This window comes from Danio aesculapii, chromosome 22 (assembly GCF_903798145.1).
Source record: "Danio aesculapii chromosome 22, fDanAes4.1, whole genome shotgun sequence".
Taxonomy (NCBI): Eukaryota; Metazoa; Chordata; class Actinopteri; order Cypriniformes; family Danionidae; genus Danio; species Danio aesculapii.
Genome location: NC_079456.1, coordinates 2,526,939 through 2,549,271, shown reverse-complemented (window position 1 = coordinate 2,549,271; position 22,333 = coordinate 2,526,939). Strand labels below are relative to the sequence as shown.

The 22,333-nt window shown below is 40.8% G+C and overlaps 1 protein-coding gene and 1 pseudogene across 2 annotated transcripts in view; both read right to left on the bottom strand.

Moving 5' to 3' along the window:
- Positions 1–19,056, bottom strand: part of LOC130215598 (zinc finger protein 239-like) — a 56,432-nt gene extending 37,376 nt beyond the window's left edge. Inside the window, exons 1-2 of one of the 2 annotated variants that reach the window (XM_056447441.1) lie at positions 18,950–19,056; positions 14,007–15,955 (exon numbers count right to left, since the gene is read on the bottom strand). In XM_056447441.1, coding sequence (XP_056303416.1) covers positions 14,676–15,955; positions 18,950–19,004 — 1,335 coding nt within the window. In that variant the 5' untranslated portion in view covers positions 19,005–19,056 and the 3' untranslated portion in view covers positions 14,007–14,675. Of the gene's footprint in view, positions 1–14,006; positions 15,956–18,949 lie in introns of those variants that run through there. The other variant, XM_056447442.1, reaches the window with a different exon arrangement.
- Positions 1–22,333, bottom strand: part of LOC130215687 (gastrula zinc finger protein XlCGF7.1-like) — a 359,478-nt pseudogene that overhangs the window by 121,983 nt on the left and 215,162 nt on the right.

The following is a 22,333-nucleotide window of genomic DNA, read 5'->3' as shown; positions in this document are numbered from 1 at the left end:
TTGTCAGCAGTCGCGCGTCTGTACTAAAATCGTTGGAAAATAAAGAGGTAAAGTTAGTTTTATATTCGTACATTCGTTCATTTAACAGTCTCTATATTGTTTACCATGTTACCTTGAATATTCGATCGGAATTAGCATGCAAGTATGACTTTTTTTTTTAGGGGGTTTCACCTTTATTTTGACAGGACAGTAGAGAGAATTGACAGGAAAGTGTGGGGAGCAGAGAGAGGGGAAAGATCGGCATAGGACCTTGAATCGGGAATCAAACCCAGGTCGCCGCGAACATCAGAGTGCACTACATCCACTACGCCATAGGCACCGACACAAGTATGACTTCTAAACAACATTAACACCATCTAATTCACTGTGAACAATGTTGTACTTTGATAGTCATTCGCTACTAATGCGATTTCCCTATTTAGAGTTTGCAAATAATACTTTTCTGAAATTATATTATTAAGGAGAATGTCTGAAAATCCAAATATAGAACAAACTTTACCTCTATTTGGAAAATAAAGAGCGTCAAAAACTTTAATGTTGTTTTCTGGATTACAATTTGTATATCTGCCGCTGTATATTTCAGTTGTTTCCCTTCACAAATCATTACAATATTACAAATACAAACGCTGATAAACTCAAACACACTTAGTAAAACACAAACGCTGAGCTCATGTTTTCCTCTCAGAGCTGCTCTCTGCCTGCTGTATTGTTTTGGTCAGCAGACACACAGATAGAGGTGAACTCAATGCAGAAACTAGTCGCAGATTGTCGCTTTAATAAACTGTAAAGTGTGTTTTATTGTTGTGTAAACACGAGAAAAAGCGTCAACGACTCACCTCAGCTCTGAAGACTCGACGCTCAATGAACGCGTCAGTGCCGACGTCATCAAAGCTAGGCGGGAATAACGGAGGGTCAACAAAAACACGCTAAATAAAATACTGCTGACAAGCCAAAACATTCGTCATTGTAGACTAAAAGCCATCTTACCAATCATGTGAGATGAAACGATTTATTGGGCACTTAAAACATTGTTAAAAACATACTTAACAGATTTAAAAAGTAAACGTAATAGGTTTACTTAATGGCTGACAGACATAAACCTAAAATAATCTTTTCCCGAAGTAACTAAATTACGTTTTAATAAAATTTAAGAATTAATACAATGTCTTTTTTTTAAATAACAGCAAATAAAAAACGCACAAATGTATCATCTATCACTGAAAGTGTAAAACTTTTCTTTTCTGAACAGGCACGATTTGTACATGTTGAAAAATATGCTACATAGCCTAGCAAATAACAGAATAACAGGCGATGAACATCCGTTCTATAAACATCCTCTCGCTATTACTTGAGGTTATGGTAAAGAAGAGATTAATAATCCCATAGGCTTCTCAATGATTGAACATAATAAGCTGTGTTCAAACACTGTTCACCCTTACAAGATAATATTTTGGATCCTAAATGCAAACACAAGAGCAGAAAACTTATCTACACACAGTATCAATTCCTAATTACACCCTAAATCAGAAAAAGTTGGGACAGTATGGGAAACACAAAAAAAAAAAAAGAAAGAAAGAAAGTAGTGATTAGTAAATGTACTTTGGCTTGTATTTCATTACCGTCAATACAACAAACATTATTTACTGTGCTCTTCATGACTTATTTATTTTGTATTACATTTTTGGTTCATTCAACACATTTCAAAAAAAGTTGTATCAGTAAAGCTTTTACCACTTGGTAATGTTTCCATTCCTTTTCACAACACTGAAAAGACGTTTACGAACTGAAGACACCAAGTGACGAAGTGTTTCAGGTGTAATTTTGTTCCATTTTTCCTATATATATATATATATATAGTAGGCTTTTTAAAATCATTTATATTCATGAATTAAAAATCAGTAGGCTATGCTAGAAAATGGAGCTTTTTTTGCTGTCATTTAATGTGTTTTTGGTCAATATCAGGACGGTGACGAGTCTGCTTACAGACAGGAGGTTAAGGAGTTGGCTGTCTGGTGCAGTCACAACAACCTGGAGCTCAACACGCTCAAAAGAGTGGAGATGATAGTGGACTTCAGGAGAAACCCCCCTGCTCTCCCCCCACTGAGCATCATGGACAGCATTGTGGCAGCAGTGGAGTCATTTAGGTTCCTGGGCACCACCAACTCTCAGGACCTGAAGTGGGACAAGGTCGCACTTGAAACTAACTGTGTGCTAGTTTCAAGTGTCGAGCTTGTACACAGAAACTAATAACCACGCACACTGAATTAACTTTGACTGAGGCACCGGATGCGCCGCTCGAAGCCGCGACACGGCACACCAGACACTCTCTGTGGCGCGGCAGAGACATGAAGTGTCCCGAATCGTCGCGCCACGCATTTTTGAATTCTAAACAGGTTTCTGCAGCGGTCCGCGGCGCCCAGCCGTCGACTTGAGTGTACCCTGATAGAAACCTATGTTTAGAACTCTAAAACGCATGCTAGTTAAGATCACAGGGAGCTTCTGGGATCGCGAGAAATGCAAACGGCTGAAGTATAAGGTAGACTCAATGAGAAGTACACATGTTTGCAAACCTACCTAAAGATACAACCAATAATTCTGATTAGAGCGATAATGTGGAGAATATTGATCTTGTGTTGAGCCCAATGAGCCTTGCATCTAAAAATAGAGCTAGTGTGTTCCTTTAGTGATATCGCTTCGACTCACGCTGAAAATGGCGGACGTGAATCAACAAACTGAGGATATGATGACGCGCCTGTCAATCAATATTGGTGGGCGGGGGGACCGCTCTCCTACGTAAAGTTGCGGTCGATTTGAAAACCGCTCCAATTGGTCCACCGTTTTTATGTTGTTAAATTGAAAAAAAAAAGCACTGGGTGTGCTTATATCACCCCAATATGACGGTCTAAACACCATACATGCACATATGTCTGTCCAAACAGCTTGAAAAGTCGATTTTTTACCATAGGTGCCCTTTAAGTGAAAATGATACATGAATAAACAAAAAAAAATCTGCAAAGCTGAAGAGGAAAGGATCCTGCAGTCCTGTTCTCTTGGTCTTTCTCCAAACGCACATCGAAGGTAACACTCCGCACCTGGGGCCTCATGTACCAACGCCAGGTTATACGCTCACGTTTGGATTTAGTACCGATGAAATTAACGCAAGAATGTGCGTTGGTCCATGCCAAATTCATGTCCAGTGTACGTGTATTTCTTGTGTGTGTTTGTTTTATTTCCATTGGCGGCTCCTAGAGGCAATTGTGTTAAATTGCACACTACAAAGTATTGCACCAACACATGTGATAAACATTGCTATTCATTTATAACTGATAAAATGGGTTAATTGACACTATATATATATATTACCAATTATGTGATTTAGAACATATAAAAGCATTTGCAAATGTATACAGCTCTTAGTCTATGGCAATAGCAGTGTTGGCCTTATTAGAGGACATTGTCAATGCTCGAATCCGAAGGCTCCAAGGTGCGCGATGGGTGGCTTCTTGGTGAGTGATGTATTTAAAGATATTATTCCAGCTAAGTTTTTACTAAAATTTTTTTTTATTGAGTGTAATTATTTAACTGCAAATCAGGCGACTGCGGTTATAGACGTGGCTATTAACAACCCACAAACTGACCAAGAGCGAAGATACAATTATGCCCATTCTCGCACTCGTCGGTTGTAGAGCGGGCGATTGGGCAGCTGAAATACCGGTGCCACTGCCTTGATAAGAGCCACCTCACCACCTAACCACCTAACAAAGTGTTCCACTAATATATCTGTGTCTCCCACAGACACGGATACTACTCCAGACAGTAAAGTGTCGCCCACAATTGAGGCAACTCCCTCCTCAAATGGTGTTAGTTCAGCATCCCCTGTTCCCCCTGCCTGTTTGGTCCACACTTTGACTGTGCGCCGCTGTTCTCCTCTTAACCTGCACCTTTACATTGAGCCATTTCTTTTTTAATTCACTCACAGTGCGATGTTCAGACCCCACCGCGTTAACCGCATCAGCTAAACTCCCCCACTCTATTTTTATTTATTTTTTGTTATTAATTCCGGAGGACAAACTTGTAAATAACACCGTGTTTCTCCGGTCTACCTCCGATAGGAGCACCTCCAATTCACATTCTGTCAAGTTTCTCTTCTTGCTTGCTTTTGCCATTGCTTTTTCGTTTGGTTTTGCCAAAGTAGAGTCATTACCATATTTATATGGGGGAGGAGGCAGGGAGGGGCTTTGTGCTCATTCAGATGTACAAAGAGAATATGTGTGGGATTCAGCGTACGCAGTGTTTCATACATCTGATTTTTTTACAGTGCATTTACAGATTTGTCCATGCGCAATGTTTTAGTATTGATTCAACGCAAGTCTTCGTACATGAGGCCCCTGATCCAAACGTAATCACGCCAAAACACCGCACCCGTTCAACACTCCAGAAGAACACCAGATCATGAAACACCTCCATCTAACGGACACTGCTTAATAGTCCACAGCAACACTACAACCGTAATTACAGCAGATTAGCATCATGCAATAGCGGTGTTTGGAAAAAAGAAACACGAACAAACTCAAATGGGAGTCGTTGGGAACATTAGGTAAGAATAAATGCATATTATAAGACAATACCAGTGTTCTTTGAGCTTGTGTTCGCATCAGCCTGTTGTTGGAGACCCCAAAACCAAAATAGGACCTTTTATAATGTATAACAGGGGCTGTTTAACAGAGAAATCTGGTGTGTGTGAATACAGAGTAGAGTTTCCAGGAAGAGAAATTTCATTGAGCTTTTTTTAATGTGTGACTCCTCTCATGCATTTTCAGGTGTCCTGAATCTCTGAATGTTTTGTCGCAGTGTGAACACTTGTACGGTTTCTCCCCAGTATGGATCATCTGGTGTCGTCTCAAGGTTCTAGCTGTAATAAAAGTCTTCCCACAGTCAAAGCAGACAAACTCTCTCACACCAGTGTGGATCTTCTGATGGTCTTTTAAATGTGACTGATGTCTGAAACTCTTTCCACACTCAGAGCATGAGTAAGGCCTCTCGTTTGTATGAACTCTAAGATGGTTCTTCAGCTCTGAAGGCCTCAAAAATGTTTTGCCACATTGATCACATTGGTGAATTTTCCCTCCTGAGTAGACCTTCATGTGTGTACTGAGGCTTGATATTTGTGTGAAACTCTTCCCACATCGAGTACATGTGTACGGTTTCTCTCCAGTGTGAATAATTTTGTGATATTTAAGAGTACTAGACAGTCTGAATCTCCTACCGCAGTCTGAACACACGTGAGGTTTCTCTCCAGTGTGAATCATCTGGTGGCGTTTCAAGTATTTAACTTTAGTAAAAGCCCTCCCACAGTCAAAGCACACAATCTCTCTCACAGCAGTGTGAATCTTCTGATGTTTTCCTAAAACTGTCGGGGTTTTAAAACTCTTTCCACACTCAGAGCATGAATAAGGCTTCTCATTTGTGTGAACTTTAAGATGGCTCTTCAGCCCTGAAGTCCTTAAAAATGTTTTGCTGCACTGATCACATCTGTGTGTTTTCTCTCCAGTGTGGATCAGCATGTGTGTTTTCAGGTTTTCTGAAAAATTAAACCTCTTGTCGCAGTGTGAACACTGGTAAGGTTTCTCTCTTGAGTGCGTCCTCTCGTGTGATTTCAGGTTTGCTAAACGATTGAATCTCATGTCGCAGTGTGAACACTTGAAGGGTTTCTCTCCAGTGTGGATCATCATGTGAATCTTAAGATTAGATTTGGAGCATAAACTCTTTCCACACTGAATGCAGGTGAAACATTTCACAGCTGTTTTTTTCATTGAAGCACCATGTTCAGTCTTTGTGTGAGTTTCTTCTTCACTCTTGACATGATGTTTCTCCTCATCTTCACTCAGTTCTTCACTCTCCTCCACTATCACATCTGAAAATTAATAAGTCACATGTTAAGAGTCTAGTGTTTATCTGTACAGTAATATGATCCTAAATAAGAGCACTAGTGTGTTTGGATGTGTAAGTGGTCAAAAATGTTTGCACGTTGGCTTTTATACACTGAAAAAAGGATTCGGCCCCTTCATAAGCATGACACATTTAAAGATGTACTCTCACTAGTAGGGATGGGTATTGTTAAGGTATTAATGGTATTACTACTTTTATCAATACCACTTATCGGTTCGGTACTTTAACAGGTCTCTTATCGGTACATTTTGTAGTGTTTTCAATGAAAAAACAATTTGAACAGAATTAACAACACTTTATTTTATTATTACATTTTAAATATGAAATAAAACAAAACCAATAAATGTAAAACTCTTTCCTGTAAAAGACTGCACAATGGTTTGAAGGACATTGACTCTCGGTTTTTAACCATTCTTCTGGAGAAAAATCAACTTGTTTGCCTTTTCTGGCAGAAGTCAGGATCTTTCCTGCTTTATTGTGCTCCCTGCAGTTAAAATATCCTCTTTGAGTTGTAAAATGCAGTTAAATGAGATAATGATTATGATTTTTCATTAACACATTCATATAAATGAGTTAACAGTGTTTTGGTAGTTAACTGTGTTTTAATACAGTTTTGGAGCATCTTGCAATGTAAAAATAAGCTGTTTTAATAAGTATAGTTTATTATTAGGCTATTCATAGGCTACATTTGTAAATACAGCTCATGTAAAAACATTTTTAATGTTCAAGATTTATTTAGGCTACTGCAGAAAACACACTGTTTTTAATGTAACCGAATGTGTGTGTTTATTTAACTATTAATATGAGCTTATACTAATTTAGATGACTGACTGCTGGCCTAACTGTTTGATAGGGTTTGAACTGTATTCACTAGTTCAGACTTAATTGGGATCATTACAGGGCATCGGTAAGAATGCACATAATCCAGGAGTCCAGTCAGAGGTATTTAATTGGTTAATTTGAATATGCACATATGTGTGTGTGTGTGTGTGGTTTCTACAATAAACACATAAATAATCAGTTTCCAGTGACATGATAAATGAACATCAAATTACAGATGAAATATTAGAACAGAATATGTTGCTAAATAAATGTTTACATAATTACTGCACCCAATAAAGCATGTGGCTTCAGCCCACAATAACTGCAAATTTCACTGACATCATTTAAATAGCACTACACAATGCAGATACTGTATATATGGTATAACACTCAAACATATTTGATACTTAGTTATCAACAACTCGTTAATACAACGTGCGTCGGCGCCTCGTGCACAAATGATAAACATTCCTTTGCTAGCATTAGCACAATGCACATGCAGTGTGACATATGACATGTCCGACCGGCGAGTGCAAACCCTAACAACAATGCAAGCATGGCAGGTTCATCAACATTTATGTTGGAATTTGGAAATAAACCTACTTTAAAAGTTACGCACACTCATAAGCTTGGCCGTGATACATCTGGCGACTCGAATGCCTCTCACGAGCCCTCTCACGAGTCCTCCGTAGCACTAAAGCGAAACTGCAAGTTGCGTCAGTCTCTGGGGGCGGGACTAAGGTATAGCTGTCAATCAATCCTAAACTACTATTAATTCCCTAAACCTTTCAACACTAACGATGTGGATGATGTAACGTAATGGTGAGTAGCTATAGGCAGTCAAACACTTTTCATTTGTCTTTCTGCAGTTAATGTACATTTGAAAGATACTTCACTTTGCCAGATTGCTTGCGTTTCCGCTTATACAAGAAAACAACTGGTTGCAACGGACAATGTCGCTGTCCACTCAGGCAATACAGCCTTTTTGGTTTACTCCGCAAGCTTGCGAGCTGTGTGTGTGCGCGTGAAGCTGGATTTGTACTTTCGCCTGGCGCCGCATCGCACACCTCCGCTGACTGCGCGCGCACCTCGCGAAACCGACAAGGCTTTTATACTCGCCGTGGTGATATTCTTTAAGAAGACAGGGGGCGATCAAAAGAATCTGACTGTAAAGTCAGACGGATAACCAAGAGAAGTAGGAAGTTTCCGAACTACATCATATCATTAATAGCATTCAATACTTTTAAACGATTGAAATAGTTTTAATAAATAATTTTAAGCATTATATGAGTTTTTACAACCAGTCAAGATTTTTTTATCAAAACTTTGATCGTTCACTTGCTTTTGTTCACATCTCAGACAGTTTATTAAAGTTTATTAAATAAAAGTTTACTAAATAAAATACAGATGTTTTTGCTTAGATTTAGCCCGATGCACAATTCACAGATTACTGTCTGACTAGTTTCTGTCCTCTACTTATGCTAAAAAGGCAATAATGGTCCAACATATTCGATCATTATCACCAATAAAGCCTAGAGAAACAGGCATCACTATATTGTAAACCTTTTCCAGTTATCAAATAAATGATTTGTTCCTTAATTATAGTTTTGTAACTGTTAAATTATTTTAAATTCTAAATTGTAATTTATACATCAGTGTAAAACCTGTAAATGGTGAAAAAGATATCCTGTAATTGAGTACCTGGGTCTCCACTTTAGCCATGGCCTCTTTTGGTTTTAACAAACTTATCCTTCAGGTTTTTCGAAACCTTTCAACAAAAGCTTTCTCCTTTCCCACAACTGTTGCAATTTCTAGCCAAGAATTCTTGATAGTCTGTTTATTTCAGTGATCATGGATCATAAAGATGTCTGTGCAGTCGTACTGTTTCCGACAAAATCTCTTCAAAGTGATTCAAATTCAACTTAAATCAAACGTGGCGCCAAGTGCGCACCGCCAGACGAAATCATGTCGGCCGCACCCAAAACGAACATCCGGAAACTCTGCGATGACGTCACATTCGCCGCGCGCACTCAAGCGAACAAGCGGACGCATCGAGTATAAACCAGGCTTGAGTCTGTCGCGAGCTATGTGTGTGAGCGTAGCGCGAGCCTCCGCTGAGTCCGCACACACAGCCGAGAACTGTGAAGGCTTTTATACGTGACGCACTTGCCAGAAACACGAGCATTTCTTATGTGAGATTGCCGACTGTGCAGACGAATATCAAATATCGCAAATTAGAAAAGGTTGATCAGTTAAATTATGCTACTGTAAGTAATGTTTATTCAGCAATAATTCTCCAGTACCGCTAGCAAAACCGCTAACGTCAGAGCTTATCGATACTTGTCTTTTCTAATGTAGCACCGATAAAGTACCGAGTTTCGGTACCCATCCTTACTCACTAGTCAAGTTTGCAGTTATGTATTGTTCTTTTAAAGCAATTATATAAAAGAATGTGGAGTTTGCATGTTCTCCCCGTGTTGGCATTGGTTTCCTCCGGGTGATCCGGTTTCCCCCACAGTCCAAACACATGCTCTATAGGGGAATTGATTAACTAAATTGGCCGTAGTGTATGTGTCTGAATGCAAGAGTGTATAGGTGTTTCCCAGTGTTGGGTTGCGGCTGGAAGGGCATCTGCTGCGTAAAACATATGCTGGATAAGTTGGTGGTTCATTACGTTGTGGCGACCCCTGATTATTAATGGGTCTAAGCTGAAAAGAAAATAAATGAATGTATGAATGTACATAAAAGAAAAGTTATTTGACTGAAGTTGGGGAGTGTTTCTTTGTGTTGTGTGTGTTTCTTTTAGTTGTGGTTCTCTTCTCTCCGACTCTCTCCGCTGTCTTTTTCGACAGGTCTCATTATGAGTGCACAGGCATGGTGAATCAGGTGTCGACGCGTGGGGACTTGCCGGCATGTTGATGGAGTTTCGATTCAATTCACCTTTATTTGTATAGCGCTTATACAATGTAGATTGTGTCAAAGCAGCTTCACATAAAAGGTCACAGTAAATAGGAACAGTGTAGTTCAGTTTGTAGTGTTTAAGTTCAGTTCAGTTTAGCTCAGTTCAGTGTGGTTTAATAACCACTACTGAGAGTCCAAACACTGAAGAGCAAATCCAACGATGCGCAGCTCTACAGATCCTGAACCATGCAAGCCAGTGGCGACAGCGGAGAGAAAAACACTTCACTAATTGGTGGAAGCGAAGAAAAAAAAACCTTGAGAGAAACCAGGCTCAGTTGGGCACGATCATTTTAATTTCTCAGCTGGACAAACGTCTTGTGCAGAGCTGCAGTCTCAGTGGCGGAGGCTGGAAGCTGGCCTCAGCGAAGACTCGTCTGTCCCTGGAGCGTCACAGGAATCAGTCTCATGTTCTCCACTCCTCCATGACCACCACAGTAGCTGCTCAGGATACGGCCCGGTCCAGGATATGGAAACCTTGGGATCATCTCGTCGTTGGTCTTGGATCGAATCAGTGACTCTGCATAGTCTGAGGGCCTCGGGAAGAGTATCCCCAGGTGGAAATGGAGAATAAAGAAAATAATTAGCGTAGCTGCTGGCCATTTAAATCGAGCTGGACGATCGTTCAGAGAGTCTCGTCTCTCCCGGCTTGTTTTGTTTCTTTGTGAGAACTTATGTTGTATTTGCTGTAACGCTGAGTGCTGTCTGTTAGACTACTGAGACCAACATACGGAGACGCATGTGATGAGGAGGGTTTTCTCATGTTTCGTGGTTAGTAGCGAGGTAAGTGAATGTCGTTTAATTTGTTTTAACTTAAGTTAAAAGGGTTTAAAACTTAGTTGTGAGTTTTTGTTTGGTATTTTGGCTTTACCTCCGCAAGATCTTTATGTCTCCTTTAAACCTAAATGTTAAAGAGCCCATATTATGGGTTTTTGAAAATGCCCTTCCATGTAGTGTGTAACACAGCTCTAAGTGAAGTGAAATATCCAGCTAAGGCTTAAATCTGTAAGTGTACAGTGTTTAAAACTATTGATTCATCTATAAAAGAGTCGACTCATAGTGCTTCAAACGAGTCGCCTTGATAACGAGTCATTAGGTGTTTCGCGATGACGCAGCCACGAAACACAAGCCTCGCCAGTAGTTACGCGCGCAAACCAGGGAGATTTGAAACCTGCGGCCCCGCCCACTAACACAGAAAAAACACTAGACACACACACACAGACGCCGCCGGTCGAATGAAGTCACGCTGTGCTCAGATGGATAATATTGACAGTCTCTACCCAAAGATGAAACTGTGAAGAGTCAGTGGTTGAGGTTTATTCACTAGTGTAAGTAAGTGCAATTAAAATTGTTGCCTCGTTTACTCTAGCTTGCAAATTATGTATTTATTGTGTTTTGTTACTTGTTAACCTGGTACAGTACACGCGGTTACTCTTTATATTCTCTTATCACATGTAAGCCACGTTAAAAACGCGACGCGTGCCGCTTTGTTTACGGATTTAACGTTAAAGGCTTTTGTGAGCTCGCGTTCCACTGCCGTATGTCGTTGCTATGGCGATCGTAAGCTAGCTGTGTGTGTGTGTGTGTGAGAGAGAGAGAGGGAGAGAGAGAGAGACAGAGAGAGACAGAGAGAGAGAGAGAGAGAGAGAGAGAGAGACTCGCGTCGCTTTCCCTAGTTTTTCTGAGGAGCGTTGTGTGTGTGTGTGTGTGTGCGAGAGAGACTCGCGTAGCTTTCCCTAGTTCTTCTGAGGAGCGTTGTGTGTGTGTGTGTGAGAGAGAGAGAGAGAGAGACTCGCGTCGCTTTCCCTAGTTTTTCTGAGGAGCGTTGTGTGTGTGAGAGAGAGAGAGAGAGAGAGAGAGAGAGAGAGAGAGAGAGAGACTCGCGTCGCTTCCCCCAGTTCTTCTGAGGAGCGTTGTGTGTGTGTGTGAGAGAGAGAGAGAGAGAGAGAGAGAGAGACTCGCATCGCTTCCCCCAGTTCTTCTGAGGAGCGTTGTGTGTGTGTGTGTGAGAGAGAGAGAGAGAGACTCGCGTCGCTTTCCCTAGTTTTTCTAAGGAGCGTTGTGTGTGTGTGAGAGAGAGAGAGAGAGAGAGAGAGAGAGAGAGAGAGAGAGAGACTCGCGTCGCTTCCCCCAGTTCTTCTGAGGAGGGTTGTGTGTGTGTGTGTGTGTGTGAAAAAAGCCTTACACTATGAAGCGCGTGTGCACTGTGACTACTTTTATATTGTTGATTACCAGCTGGGCATTTCACTCTGTCTCGTGCTGAAGCCTGTCACTGTCGACCAATCGCAGCAGGCTGTCATCGGTCCAATCAGCGCAGATTAGCTTCGCGCTGAGGAGGGGGTTGGGAACAAATGAATCGCTGAACGATTCATATGGGAGTCGCTGGGATAATTAGGTAAAAATAAATGCAGATTATAAGACCATCAAAGTGTTTTATGACCTTGCATGCATATTAGACTGTTGTTGGAGACCCTTACAACCTAAATATGACCCTATTTCATGTATAATATGGGCTCTTTAAATAAATTTGACCTTGTCATTTCTGTGGTCAATCGTCATGGTTGTTTGTTTTTTTGTAACAGGAAATGAGACTTGGGTCTGCTCATTCATTTTAGAGGTGTCCTATATAATTTATTTCAATTGTATTAATCGTTACTGGTCTGGCTTGCTTTACGAAATCATGCAAAGTTTAGAGTATGTAATTGATCAACTGACACGATTGACAGACATCATTTTCAAAAGGTGACTAAGCAAGAACTGGATGCTCTTGCAGTTTATTGGTGGAGATCTAATTTAATAAAAAATGATTTTACTTTGCGAAGGAAGAATGCAAACTTCTGGAAAACGGGAGAGTAATAGAAGAGTAATGAATAAACACAAACCTATTAGTTCTTCAGCCTCTTCCTGTTTAATTCTGCAGGGTTCTGGATCACTCATCTTCTCACTGTCCTTCAATAAACTCTGTCTTTGTCTTTCACTGATGGCGACAGAGCTTCAGGAGAAGAAACAAGAGAAATCTGATTAAATCATATTAGATCTTGTAGTTATACAATATTTGATTGTGTAATTTGCTCAAGTCAATTGACTCAAATACAGTTAACTTAATGTGAGAATTTGTAGATCTGAATATTGATGAGCCTCAGACTATAAACACTCATTAAACAGCAGCAGATCAGCTCATATTATAATGAGCGTTTGTAGGCTAAACTCTTCACTATTGTAACTAAAAATACTTTTTGAATTTATATCAGTATATGATTTTATCAAGTATTCACACTAATAAAGTAATCAGATTGTCAGCAGTTACGTCTCTGTACAGTAACTGAGAAAGCAGAAAAACCGTTGGAAAATAAAAAGCGGCAAAACTATTTAACGTTGTTTTCTGCATTAAAATTTGTATATCTGGCGCAGTATATTCCAACTCTTACCATTCACAAATAAATATTGCTAAAACAAACGAGGAAAAACCCAAGACAAAAACTCAATCACAAAAGCAAAAGTAAAACCCAAACACTTCACTCATATCTTCATCTCAGAGCTCCTCTCTGCCTGCTGTATTGTTTTGGTCAGCAGACACACAGATAGAGGTGAACTCAATGCAGAAACTAGTCGCAGATTGTCGCTTTAATAAACTGTAAAGTGTGTTTTATTGTTGTGTAAACACGAGAAAACGCGTCAACGACTCACCTCAGCTCTGAAGACTCGACGCTGAATGAACTCGTCAGTGCTGACGTCATAACAGTGAGGCGGGCGCAAAGGAAAAAAACCGTTAAAAACGCGCCAAACAAAAATACAGCTGAAAGCCAAAACAATCGCTAACGCATGTTAAAAAACATCGTAAACATGTGAGGGGAAACGTTTAATTAGACACTTAAACGTTGTTAAAATGCACTCTAATTTAAAAACAAATATATAGGCATTTGCTTCATGGGTGACAGACATATGACTAAAATTATATTTTCCTGAAGAAACTAAAATTAGTAACTAAAACGTTTTTCATAAAATGTAAGAATACAATTATTTAAAAAAACATCAAATTTTTTTAATTATGAAAAAAGTGCACAAACATATCATCTATCATTTAGTAAAAAAATACTAAAATATCATTAGATCTATGGTAATGTAAAACGATCATGTTAAAATGTCAGTAAACAATTAAATACACACTACACACTTATTCTTACATTTGTATTATGAACAGGCAAGAGTCAGACTGCACTGCAGTGTCTTCATAAATTCATTTTATTAAAATAAATGATCAACAAATAAATCTGTCATGACGGTCTCTGCAAGTGAAGGCATTATCTACACACAATATGAATCCCCAATTAGATAAACACTACAAACTATAAAACACTACTTACGAAAACACTTAACCAAAAAACAGACAAATCCAAACACCCAACACAAGCTGTAAAAGCGGGCTTCATACCAGACCAGTTCAGCTCAATGACGTATAATGAGTCCGACATCGCCTGTAGACCCATTGAGCAACCGTCTTTTTACAGAAGCGTAACCGATTTAAAAAGTCAAGAGTGATGTGTTTAGTGTCGTAGAATAAAACGTGAAAGTATCTTGAGTTTGTGTTTGCCACCAACCTTATTGAAGCCATTTAACCAAAATCCCATTCAATAACCCACTGACTCTGGGACGAGGGAACCAGAACTGCTAATAGCTAACTGCTTACGGCATACAAACTGACGTCATAGTTGCTCCAGTGTATTGATAAGCTGTGGTGGGCGTTTCCTATCAGTCTTGCGTTGAACGCAGTTGACCAATCACAAACTGGGTCGTCAGACCAATCACCACAGATTAGCGTCAAGCAAAGGAAGAGTTTAGAAACAATGAAATCGCTGAACAAATCATAAGGGAGTCGTTGGGATCATTATATAAAAATAAATGCATATTATGAGACAATAACAGTGTTCTTTGAGCTTAAATTCACATCAGCCTGTTGTTGGAGACCCCAAAACCAAAATAGGACTATTTATAATGTATAACAGGGGCTGTTTAACTGAGAAATCTGGTGTTTGTGAATACAGAGTAGAGTTTCCAGGAAGGGAGATTTCATTCTGCTGTTTTAACTCATGATTTTTCTCTTCAGTGTGAATCCTCTCATGCTTTTTCAGGTGTCCTAAATGTATGAATCCTTTGTCGCAGTGTGAACACTTGTACGGTTTCTCTCGAGTGTGGATAATCTGGTGTTGTCTCAAGGTTCCAGCTCTAATAAAAGTCTTCCCACAGTCAAAGCACACATGCTCCCTCACACCAGTGTGGATCTTCTGATGGTCTTTTAAATGTGACTGATGTCTGAAACTCTTTCCACACTCAGAGCATGAGTAAGGCCTCTCGTTTGTATGAACTCTAAGATGGTTCTTCAGCTCTGAAGGCCTCAAAAATGTTTTGCCGCATTGCTCACATTGGTGAATTTTCCCTCCTGAGTAGACCTTCATGTGTGTACTGAGGCTTGATATTTGTGTGAAACTCTTCCCACATCGAGTACATGTGTACGGTTTCTCTCCAGTGTGAATAATTTTGTGATATTTAAGAGTACTAGACAGTCTGAATCTCCTACCGCAGTCTGAACACACGTAAGGTTTCTCTCCAGTGTGAATCATCTGGTGGCGTTTCAAGTATTTAACTTTAGTAAAAGCCCTCCCACAGTCAAAGCACACAAACTCTCTCACAGCAGTGTGAATCTTCTGATGTTTTCCTAAAACTGTCAGGGTTTTAAAACTCTTTCCACACTCGGAACATGAATAAGGCTTCTCATTTGTGTGAACCCTAAGATGGCTATTCAGCCCTGAAGGCCTTAAAAATGTTTTGCCGCACTGATCACATCTGTGTGTTTTCTCTCCAGTGTGGAGCAGCATGTGTGTTTTCAGGTTTTTTGAAAAATTAAACCTCTTGTCGCAGTGTGAACACTGGTAAGGTTTCTCTCCAGTGTGAGTTCTCTCGTGTGATTTCAGGTTTGCTAAACGATTGAATCTCATGTCGCAGTGTGAACACTTGAAGGGTTTCTCTCCAGTGTGGATCATCATGTGAATCTTAAGATTAGATTTGGAGCATAAACTCTTTCCACACTGAGTGCAGGTGAAACATTTCACAGCTGTTTTTTCCATTGAAGCACCATGTTGAGTGTTTGTGTGAGTTTCTTCTTCACTCTTGACATGATGTTTCTCCTCATCCTCACTCAGTTCATCACTCTCCTCATTCACCATCACATCTGAAAATTAATAAGTCACATGTTAAGAGTCTAGATTTGATCAGTACTGTAATATGATCATGAATAAGAGCATTTCGTAGATGTGTAAGTGGTCAAACAGGTTTTCCCTTTTTTCAGCCCTTCTTGATTCAGCTCTGTAGTGGCTATTTTCTTTAAGGAGGGTCTCTCGGTGGTAAAGAAGACGAAGTCTTACCCAAAGTGTCTTTTAAAGTTTTATTCTTTGCAAAGAAGCTCACACGATCATACATCAATAGCAGCATTTCCACTATCGGGCCAGTGCGAGCCAGGGCTTTAATCGGGCCAGGCCAGGCCAGGCCAATAGCCCGGGAGGTTGAGAAATGAGGCCGAAATCATGTCGCGTTTCCACTGTCGGGCTAGTTGCTCGCAGCGCGTCACGCAAACACCGCCCCCAGAACGTCCCCCGAATCAAACGTCAAACAACCCGCCCACTTCAGCGGGAACAAAAAACTCAAATTATAACCCCAAACACAACCTGGCATCACTACGAGAGCTGGAAGATGGAGAACACCGAAGCGATTGCTTTTTTACTGTTTGTGGTCTGTTGGTGTAAGGCCAGACAGCGATCCCTGGATAAGGACATTCGAGTTCGGCGGCATTTACTTCGAACACAGATTTTGGCTGCAAGGCGCAAAAGAGCAGCCGAGCGACGAGAACGACGATAGCAAAACAAATGTAAGGGAAGAAAGCATCTTGTCTCCTCTTTACCTGACAGGAAAACTCCGCCTTTGTATGTAACCCCGCCCCGAAGCCCCAGTTGGCCCTCCTTGGCCCTTGGTATTCCGCGGGCCGAAAAAGGCCGGACGCTGGCCCCAAGGAAGCCCCGCTTTGGCCCGATTACGCCCCGGAAGTGATAGTGGAAACGCGACTGGCCTTGGCTCGCCCTGGCTCGCTAGCTTTAGGCGCGATAGTGGAAACGCGGCTAATGACGCAGAAACAGAGTGCGTTCCCTTTTTATCTAGTTTGTAATACCCACAAGGTCATCAGTGACATACAGAATGAATCACAGTTACATCAGCGCTCAACTTCATATTTGACCGTCTACATTTCAGCCTTACATCCCATCCAAACATGTAGTTTGTTAAATCACCATGTACTTATCCAGATCTTGTCTGGCGATAAGTGAGGTTTATTTATAAACTAATTTCGAGAGGATCACGTGCTTATGATTTATCACAGCCGGTCTCGTATTACGCTAATCAGTATCATCCAATCATATGAGCCATAAGCTACTATAAATAACCACAGTTTTCAGTCCACTTTATCTTCGTTTGGAAGAAACCCCCCCTTCCTCCCCGTTCTCCTCCTTCACTATAGATCGGGCGGCACGGAGGCCTGGTGGTTGGCACTGTTTGCCCCACAGCAAGAACACTGCCAACCCTGGTCCTGCCGGGGTCGGTGGGTGTTTCTGTGGGGAGTTCGTATGTTCTCCCCGTGTCCGCATGGGTTTTCCCCGGGTTCTCCGGTTTCCTCCCACCATCCAAAGATATACATCATGCATAACAATCAAGCATTTGTCTAGCCCCCTTTTTTCCTCACGTATTCCCTTAGCTACTGCAGATGGGGAGTTCTGAGATCCACCGAGCTCAAGCTCCCCTCTCGCTCTGCAAACGGGAGGAAGCCCCAGGCTCGAGGATCCCTTGAGCTCGTGGCTCTCTCCTGGGACAGCATGCCAAACAAGCTTTTGATGAATCATCAGCTAAGTGTGAACTCTTGAAACAGATGTTAAAGTGGTCACACTTGGTCTTGCTTAAACAGTACATCCATGGAGGAATAAAAGAACAGACCTTTATAATGAATATAAATCAATTTCCACCACAAGCCCCTTCATAGACATGACACATTTAAAGATGTACACTCACTAGTCGAGGTTGCGGTTATGTATTGTTTTTTTAAAGCAATTATATAATAGAATGTGGAGTTTGCATGTTCTCCAGTGTTCGCATGGGTTTCCTCCGGGTACTCGGTTTCCCCCTCAGCCCAGACACATGCTGTACAGATGAATTGAATAAGCTAAATTGGCCTTAGTGTATGGGTGTTTCCCAGTGTTGGACATCCGCTGTGTAAAACATATGCTGGATAAGTTACATTTACATTTACATTTAGTCATTTAGCAGACGCTTTTATCCAAAGCGACTTACAAATGAGGACAAGGAAGCAATTTACACAACTATAAGAGCAGCAGTGAACAAGTGCTGTAGACAAGTTTCAGGTGTGTAAAGTCTAAGAAGCAAAGCATTAGTAAAATTTATTTATTTATTTTTTTTTGGAGAGAGAGAGAGAGAGAGAGAGAGAGAGAGAGAGAGAGAGAGAGACAGTTAGTGGTATAGTCAGAGAGGCAATTGCAGATTAGGAAGGAAAGTGGAGACTAAACAGTTGCGTTTTTAGTCGTTTCTTGAAGACAGCAAGTGACTCGGCTGTTCTGATGTAGTTAGGGAGTTCATTCCACCAACTGGGCAGATTGAATGTGAGAGTTCGGGAAAGTGATTTCTTCCCTCTTTGGGATGGAACAACGAGGCGACGTTCATTCACAGAACGCAAGTTTCTGGAGGGCACATATATCTGCAGAAGTGAGAGCAGATACGAAGGAGCACAGCTAGAGGTCACTTTGTAAGCAAACATCAGAGCTTTGAATTTGATGCGGGCAGCAACTGGAAGCCAGTGCAAACGGGTGAGTAGCGGAGTGACATGTGCTCTTTTGGGTTCATCAAAGACCACTCGTGCTGCTGCGTTCTGAAGCAGCTGAAGAGGTTTGATAGAACTAGCTGGTAGCCCGGCTAGCAGAGAGTTGCAATAGTCCAGTTGGCGGTTCATTCCGCTGTGGCGACCCCTGATTAATAAAGGGACTAAGCCGAAAAGAAAATGAATGGATGCTGTTGCAATTGGTGGGGATCTAATTTAATAAATATTATTTTACTTTGCGGAGGAATGAATGCAAACTTCTGGAAAAGGGGAGAGTAATGAATAAACACAAACCTATTAGTTCCTCAGTCTCTTCCTGTTTAATTCTGCAGGGTTCTGGATCACTCATCTTCTCACTGTCCTTCAATAAACTCTGTCTTTGTCTTTCACTGATGGCGGCAGAGCTTCAGGAGAAGAAACAAGTGAAATCTGATTCATTTACACTGATTGAGGAAATAAAAACATTATGATGTTAGATCTTGTGATGCAATATGTCAGGGGTGTCCAAACTCGGTCCTGGAGGGCCGGCGTCCTGTAGATTTTAGCTCCAGCTTCTTCAAGGATGTTTCTAGAAAGCCTAGTAAAAGCTTGATTAGCTAGCCCAGGTGTGTCTGATTGGGGTTGGAACTAAACTGTGCAGGACACCGGCCCTCCAGGACCGAGTCTGGACATCCCTTCTATATGTGATTATGTGATTTGCTCAAGTCTTGAGACACCAATAAAATTAACTTAAATTTGTAGATTTGAATATTGATCAGCCTCAGACTATAAACACTCATTAAACGGCAGAACTCTGAGTTGATTTACCGAGAGATTAAAAACTCAGAGTTTTCGGTTTCAGAACAGCTGATATGAGTTGGGTCAATCAACTTTGAGTAGAGTAAAGCTGCGGTCACACTGGGCTTTTCTCCCTCATAGACTTCCATTCATCCGCATGCGAAGGCGTCATACAGGAAACGCAAGATCATGCGAAAAGTTTTGCAGGTTGCTGCGGTGCTCACTTTTTTAAATGTCTATAAAGCTACGGTCACACTGGGCTGTGTGTGTGCGAAATTCAGTCGTACGGCGCTGTGAAAAGGGGCGGGATTAAACAAGATGATTAGACATTAATAAAGCGATCGATTGCTCCATGTTTTAAATTTCTGTCCAGAGAGGTCATGTTTTGATCCTCGTTTGGTCTCACGCAGTCAAGTGATGCGATTTCACAGGTCAGAGTTCACCAAGCTTGAACTTTGCACCGCAGCAAACTGCGAAATTTAACGCATTACCCTGCGTTTCCGGTCTGACGCATTCACGTGCGTATGAATGGAAGTCTATGGGAGGAAAAGTCAAGTGTGACCGCAGCTTTAATCTTGTTTAATCCCGCCCTTTCTTGCAGCACCACACGACAGAATTTCGCAAGCTCAAACTGCAGTGAGACCGCAGCTTAACTCAGAGTTACGCACATACCGCAACTATAAAAAGGCATTATCAATTAAGATAACATTTCTAAGATTGAGTTTTTAATAGATTTAAAACTGCACTTGTGTGTGTCTGCCTCTATTATTGATCGAGTGATAGAGGTTGATGTGACATTTCAAATGTAAGCAGAACTAAACAATAGTTTTTAGAAAGAATAATAATCCCATTAATGTAGTTACAGTAGATATCCCTGTCGAAGGTCAGTGAATTTAAGCTAATTATTTATTAAAAAAGGACAAGCCATTCTCGTCACTTTGTTCTTTGTGTGACTGAAATATAGGCAATAGCTGTTTCCATCCAAAAGTGCTAATTAAATTCATGTCCAAAACTGGAATATCGCATAAAAGATGTGCTATTAAAGCAGCGTTTTCATATAACGAATCAAAGAGAACAAAATCGTCACTTCCTGATTAACTGGCGCCAAACATCAACAGTAAAAACAGAATTTACTGCGGCAGAATAAGCTACGTGAATCTTTTTTTCGCTTAATAAATTACTTTTAGCTCAGAGGACAATGCTGAGACACAATGAACACATGGTGGCGTTAGAAGCCATGAGACGTGGAGAACAGACGCTCTTAACACGCTCTGGAGGTTATTAATAATATAATAACATTAATACTAATACGGCTAAGGCACTTTAGAATGACCAAAACAACATTTCAGCTGTGCTACAGAGTGCTTAGCCTGCTGGTTTGTCTATTCACACACATTTTCATCATTACATGATCTCTTATAACAAACCTTTTTAACGGACATACTGGAATTTGTTCAGTAAAAGTGTTTCCATCGTAGTTTGTGAGTCTTTTCTTAACAAATAGAAGTTTATCCTCCTCAGTTAAGCACATATGTTTTTATGCCTATTTTCAAACGTTATGCACATGCAAAACGGGAGGAGACCGACAGAAACTCAGAGTTTAGAGAATAAAACCTGCTCCTGACCAGGTTGGCTTCACAGAGTAAGTTACCATGTTTCAGAAACAAGCTTGACTTAGCCTGCTTTCTCGAGTTTGACAAACCTGCCATTTTGAAACGGAAAACCCAGAGTTTCTCTCATTTCAGAGTTATCCCTGCTGAAAAATCCAGCTTAAACCAGCCTAGGCTGGTTGACCAGCCTGGTTTTAAAAGGGTTTTGGCCATTTCCAGCCTGGTCTTAGCTGGTCAGGCTGGAAAATGACCAGCTAAATCCAACTAAAACCAGCTTGACCAGCCTGGTTTAAGCTGAACATAGCTGGTTTTGGCTGGGCTCCCAGCCTGACCAGCTAAGACCAGGCTGGAAATGGCTGGAAACCAGCCTGGAAATGGCCAAAACCCCTCTAAAACTAGGCTGGTCAACCAGCCTAGGCTGTTTTTTTCAGTAGGGACATACTTAGTTTTCACCTAACATCCTTTCGGAAACGGGGCCCAGCTCATTTTATACTTTTTGTTTGCAGAATATACTCATAAGTATTGTAATTAATTTAAAAAAACTGCATTTATATTAGTATATAGTTTTATTAAGTATTCACATCAATAAAGTAATCAGATTGTCAGCAGTCGCGCGTCTGTACAGAAACTGAAATCAGAAAAACCGTTGGGAAATAAAGAGCGCCAAAACTATTTAATGTTGTTTTCTGGATTAAAATTCGTATAAATGCCCCAGTATATCACCACTGTTTCCCTTCACAGAGCATACTTTACAATATTACAAATACAAACGTGGAAAAACTCAAAGACTAACAAAGTAAAACCCGAACACTGAGCTCATATTTTCCTCTCAGAGCTCCTCTCTGCCTGCTGTATTGTTTTAGTCAGCAGACACACAGATAGAGGTGAACTCAATGCAGAAACTAGTCGCAGATTGTCGCTTTAATAAACTGTAAAGTGTGTTTTATTGTTGTGTAAACACGAGAAAAAGCATCAACGACTCACCTCAGCTCTGAAGACTCGACGCTGAATGAACGCGTCAGCGCTGACGTCATCACGGCGAGGCGGGCGCAACGGAAAATCGTCAAAAACGCGCCAAAAAAACAAACAAAAAACCAAGCCAAAACAATCGCTAACGTATGTTAAAGAAATGTGAGGTGAAACGTTTAATGAGGAATTTAAAACGTTGTTAAAAATCACTCTAATTTAAAAACAAATGTATTGGTAAACTTCATGGGTGACAGACATTTAACAAAAATTATCAATTCCCGAAGACACTAAAATGTTTTTAATAAAATGTAAGAATGCAATT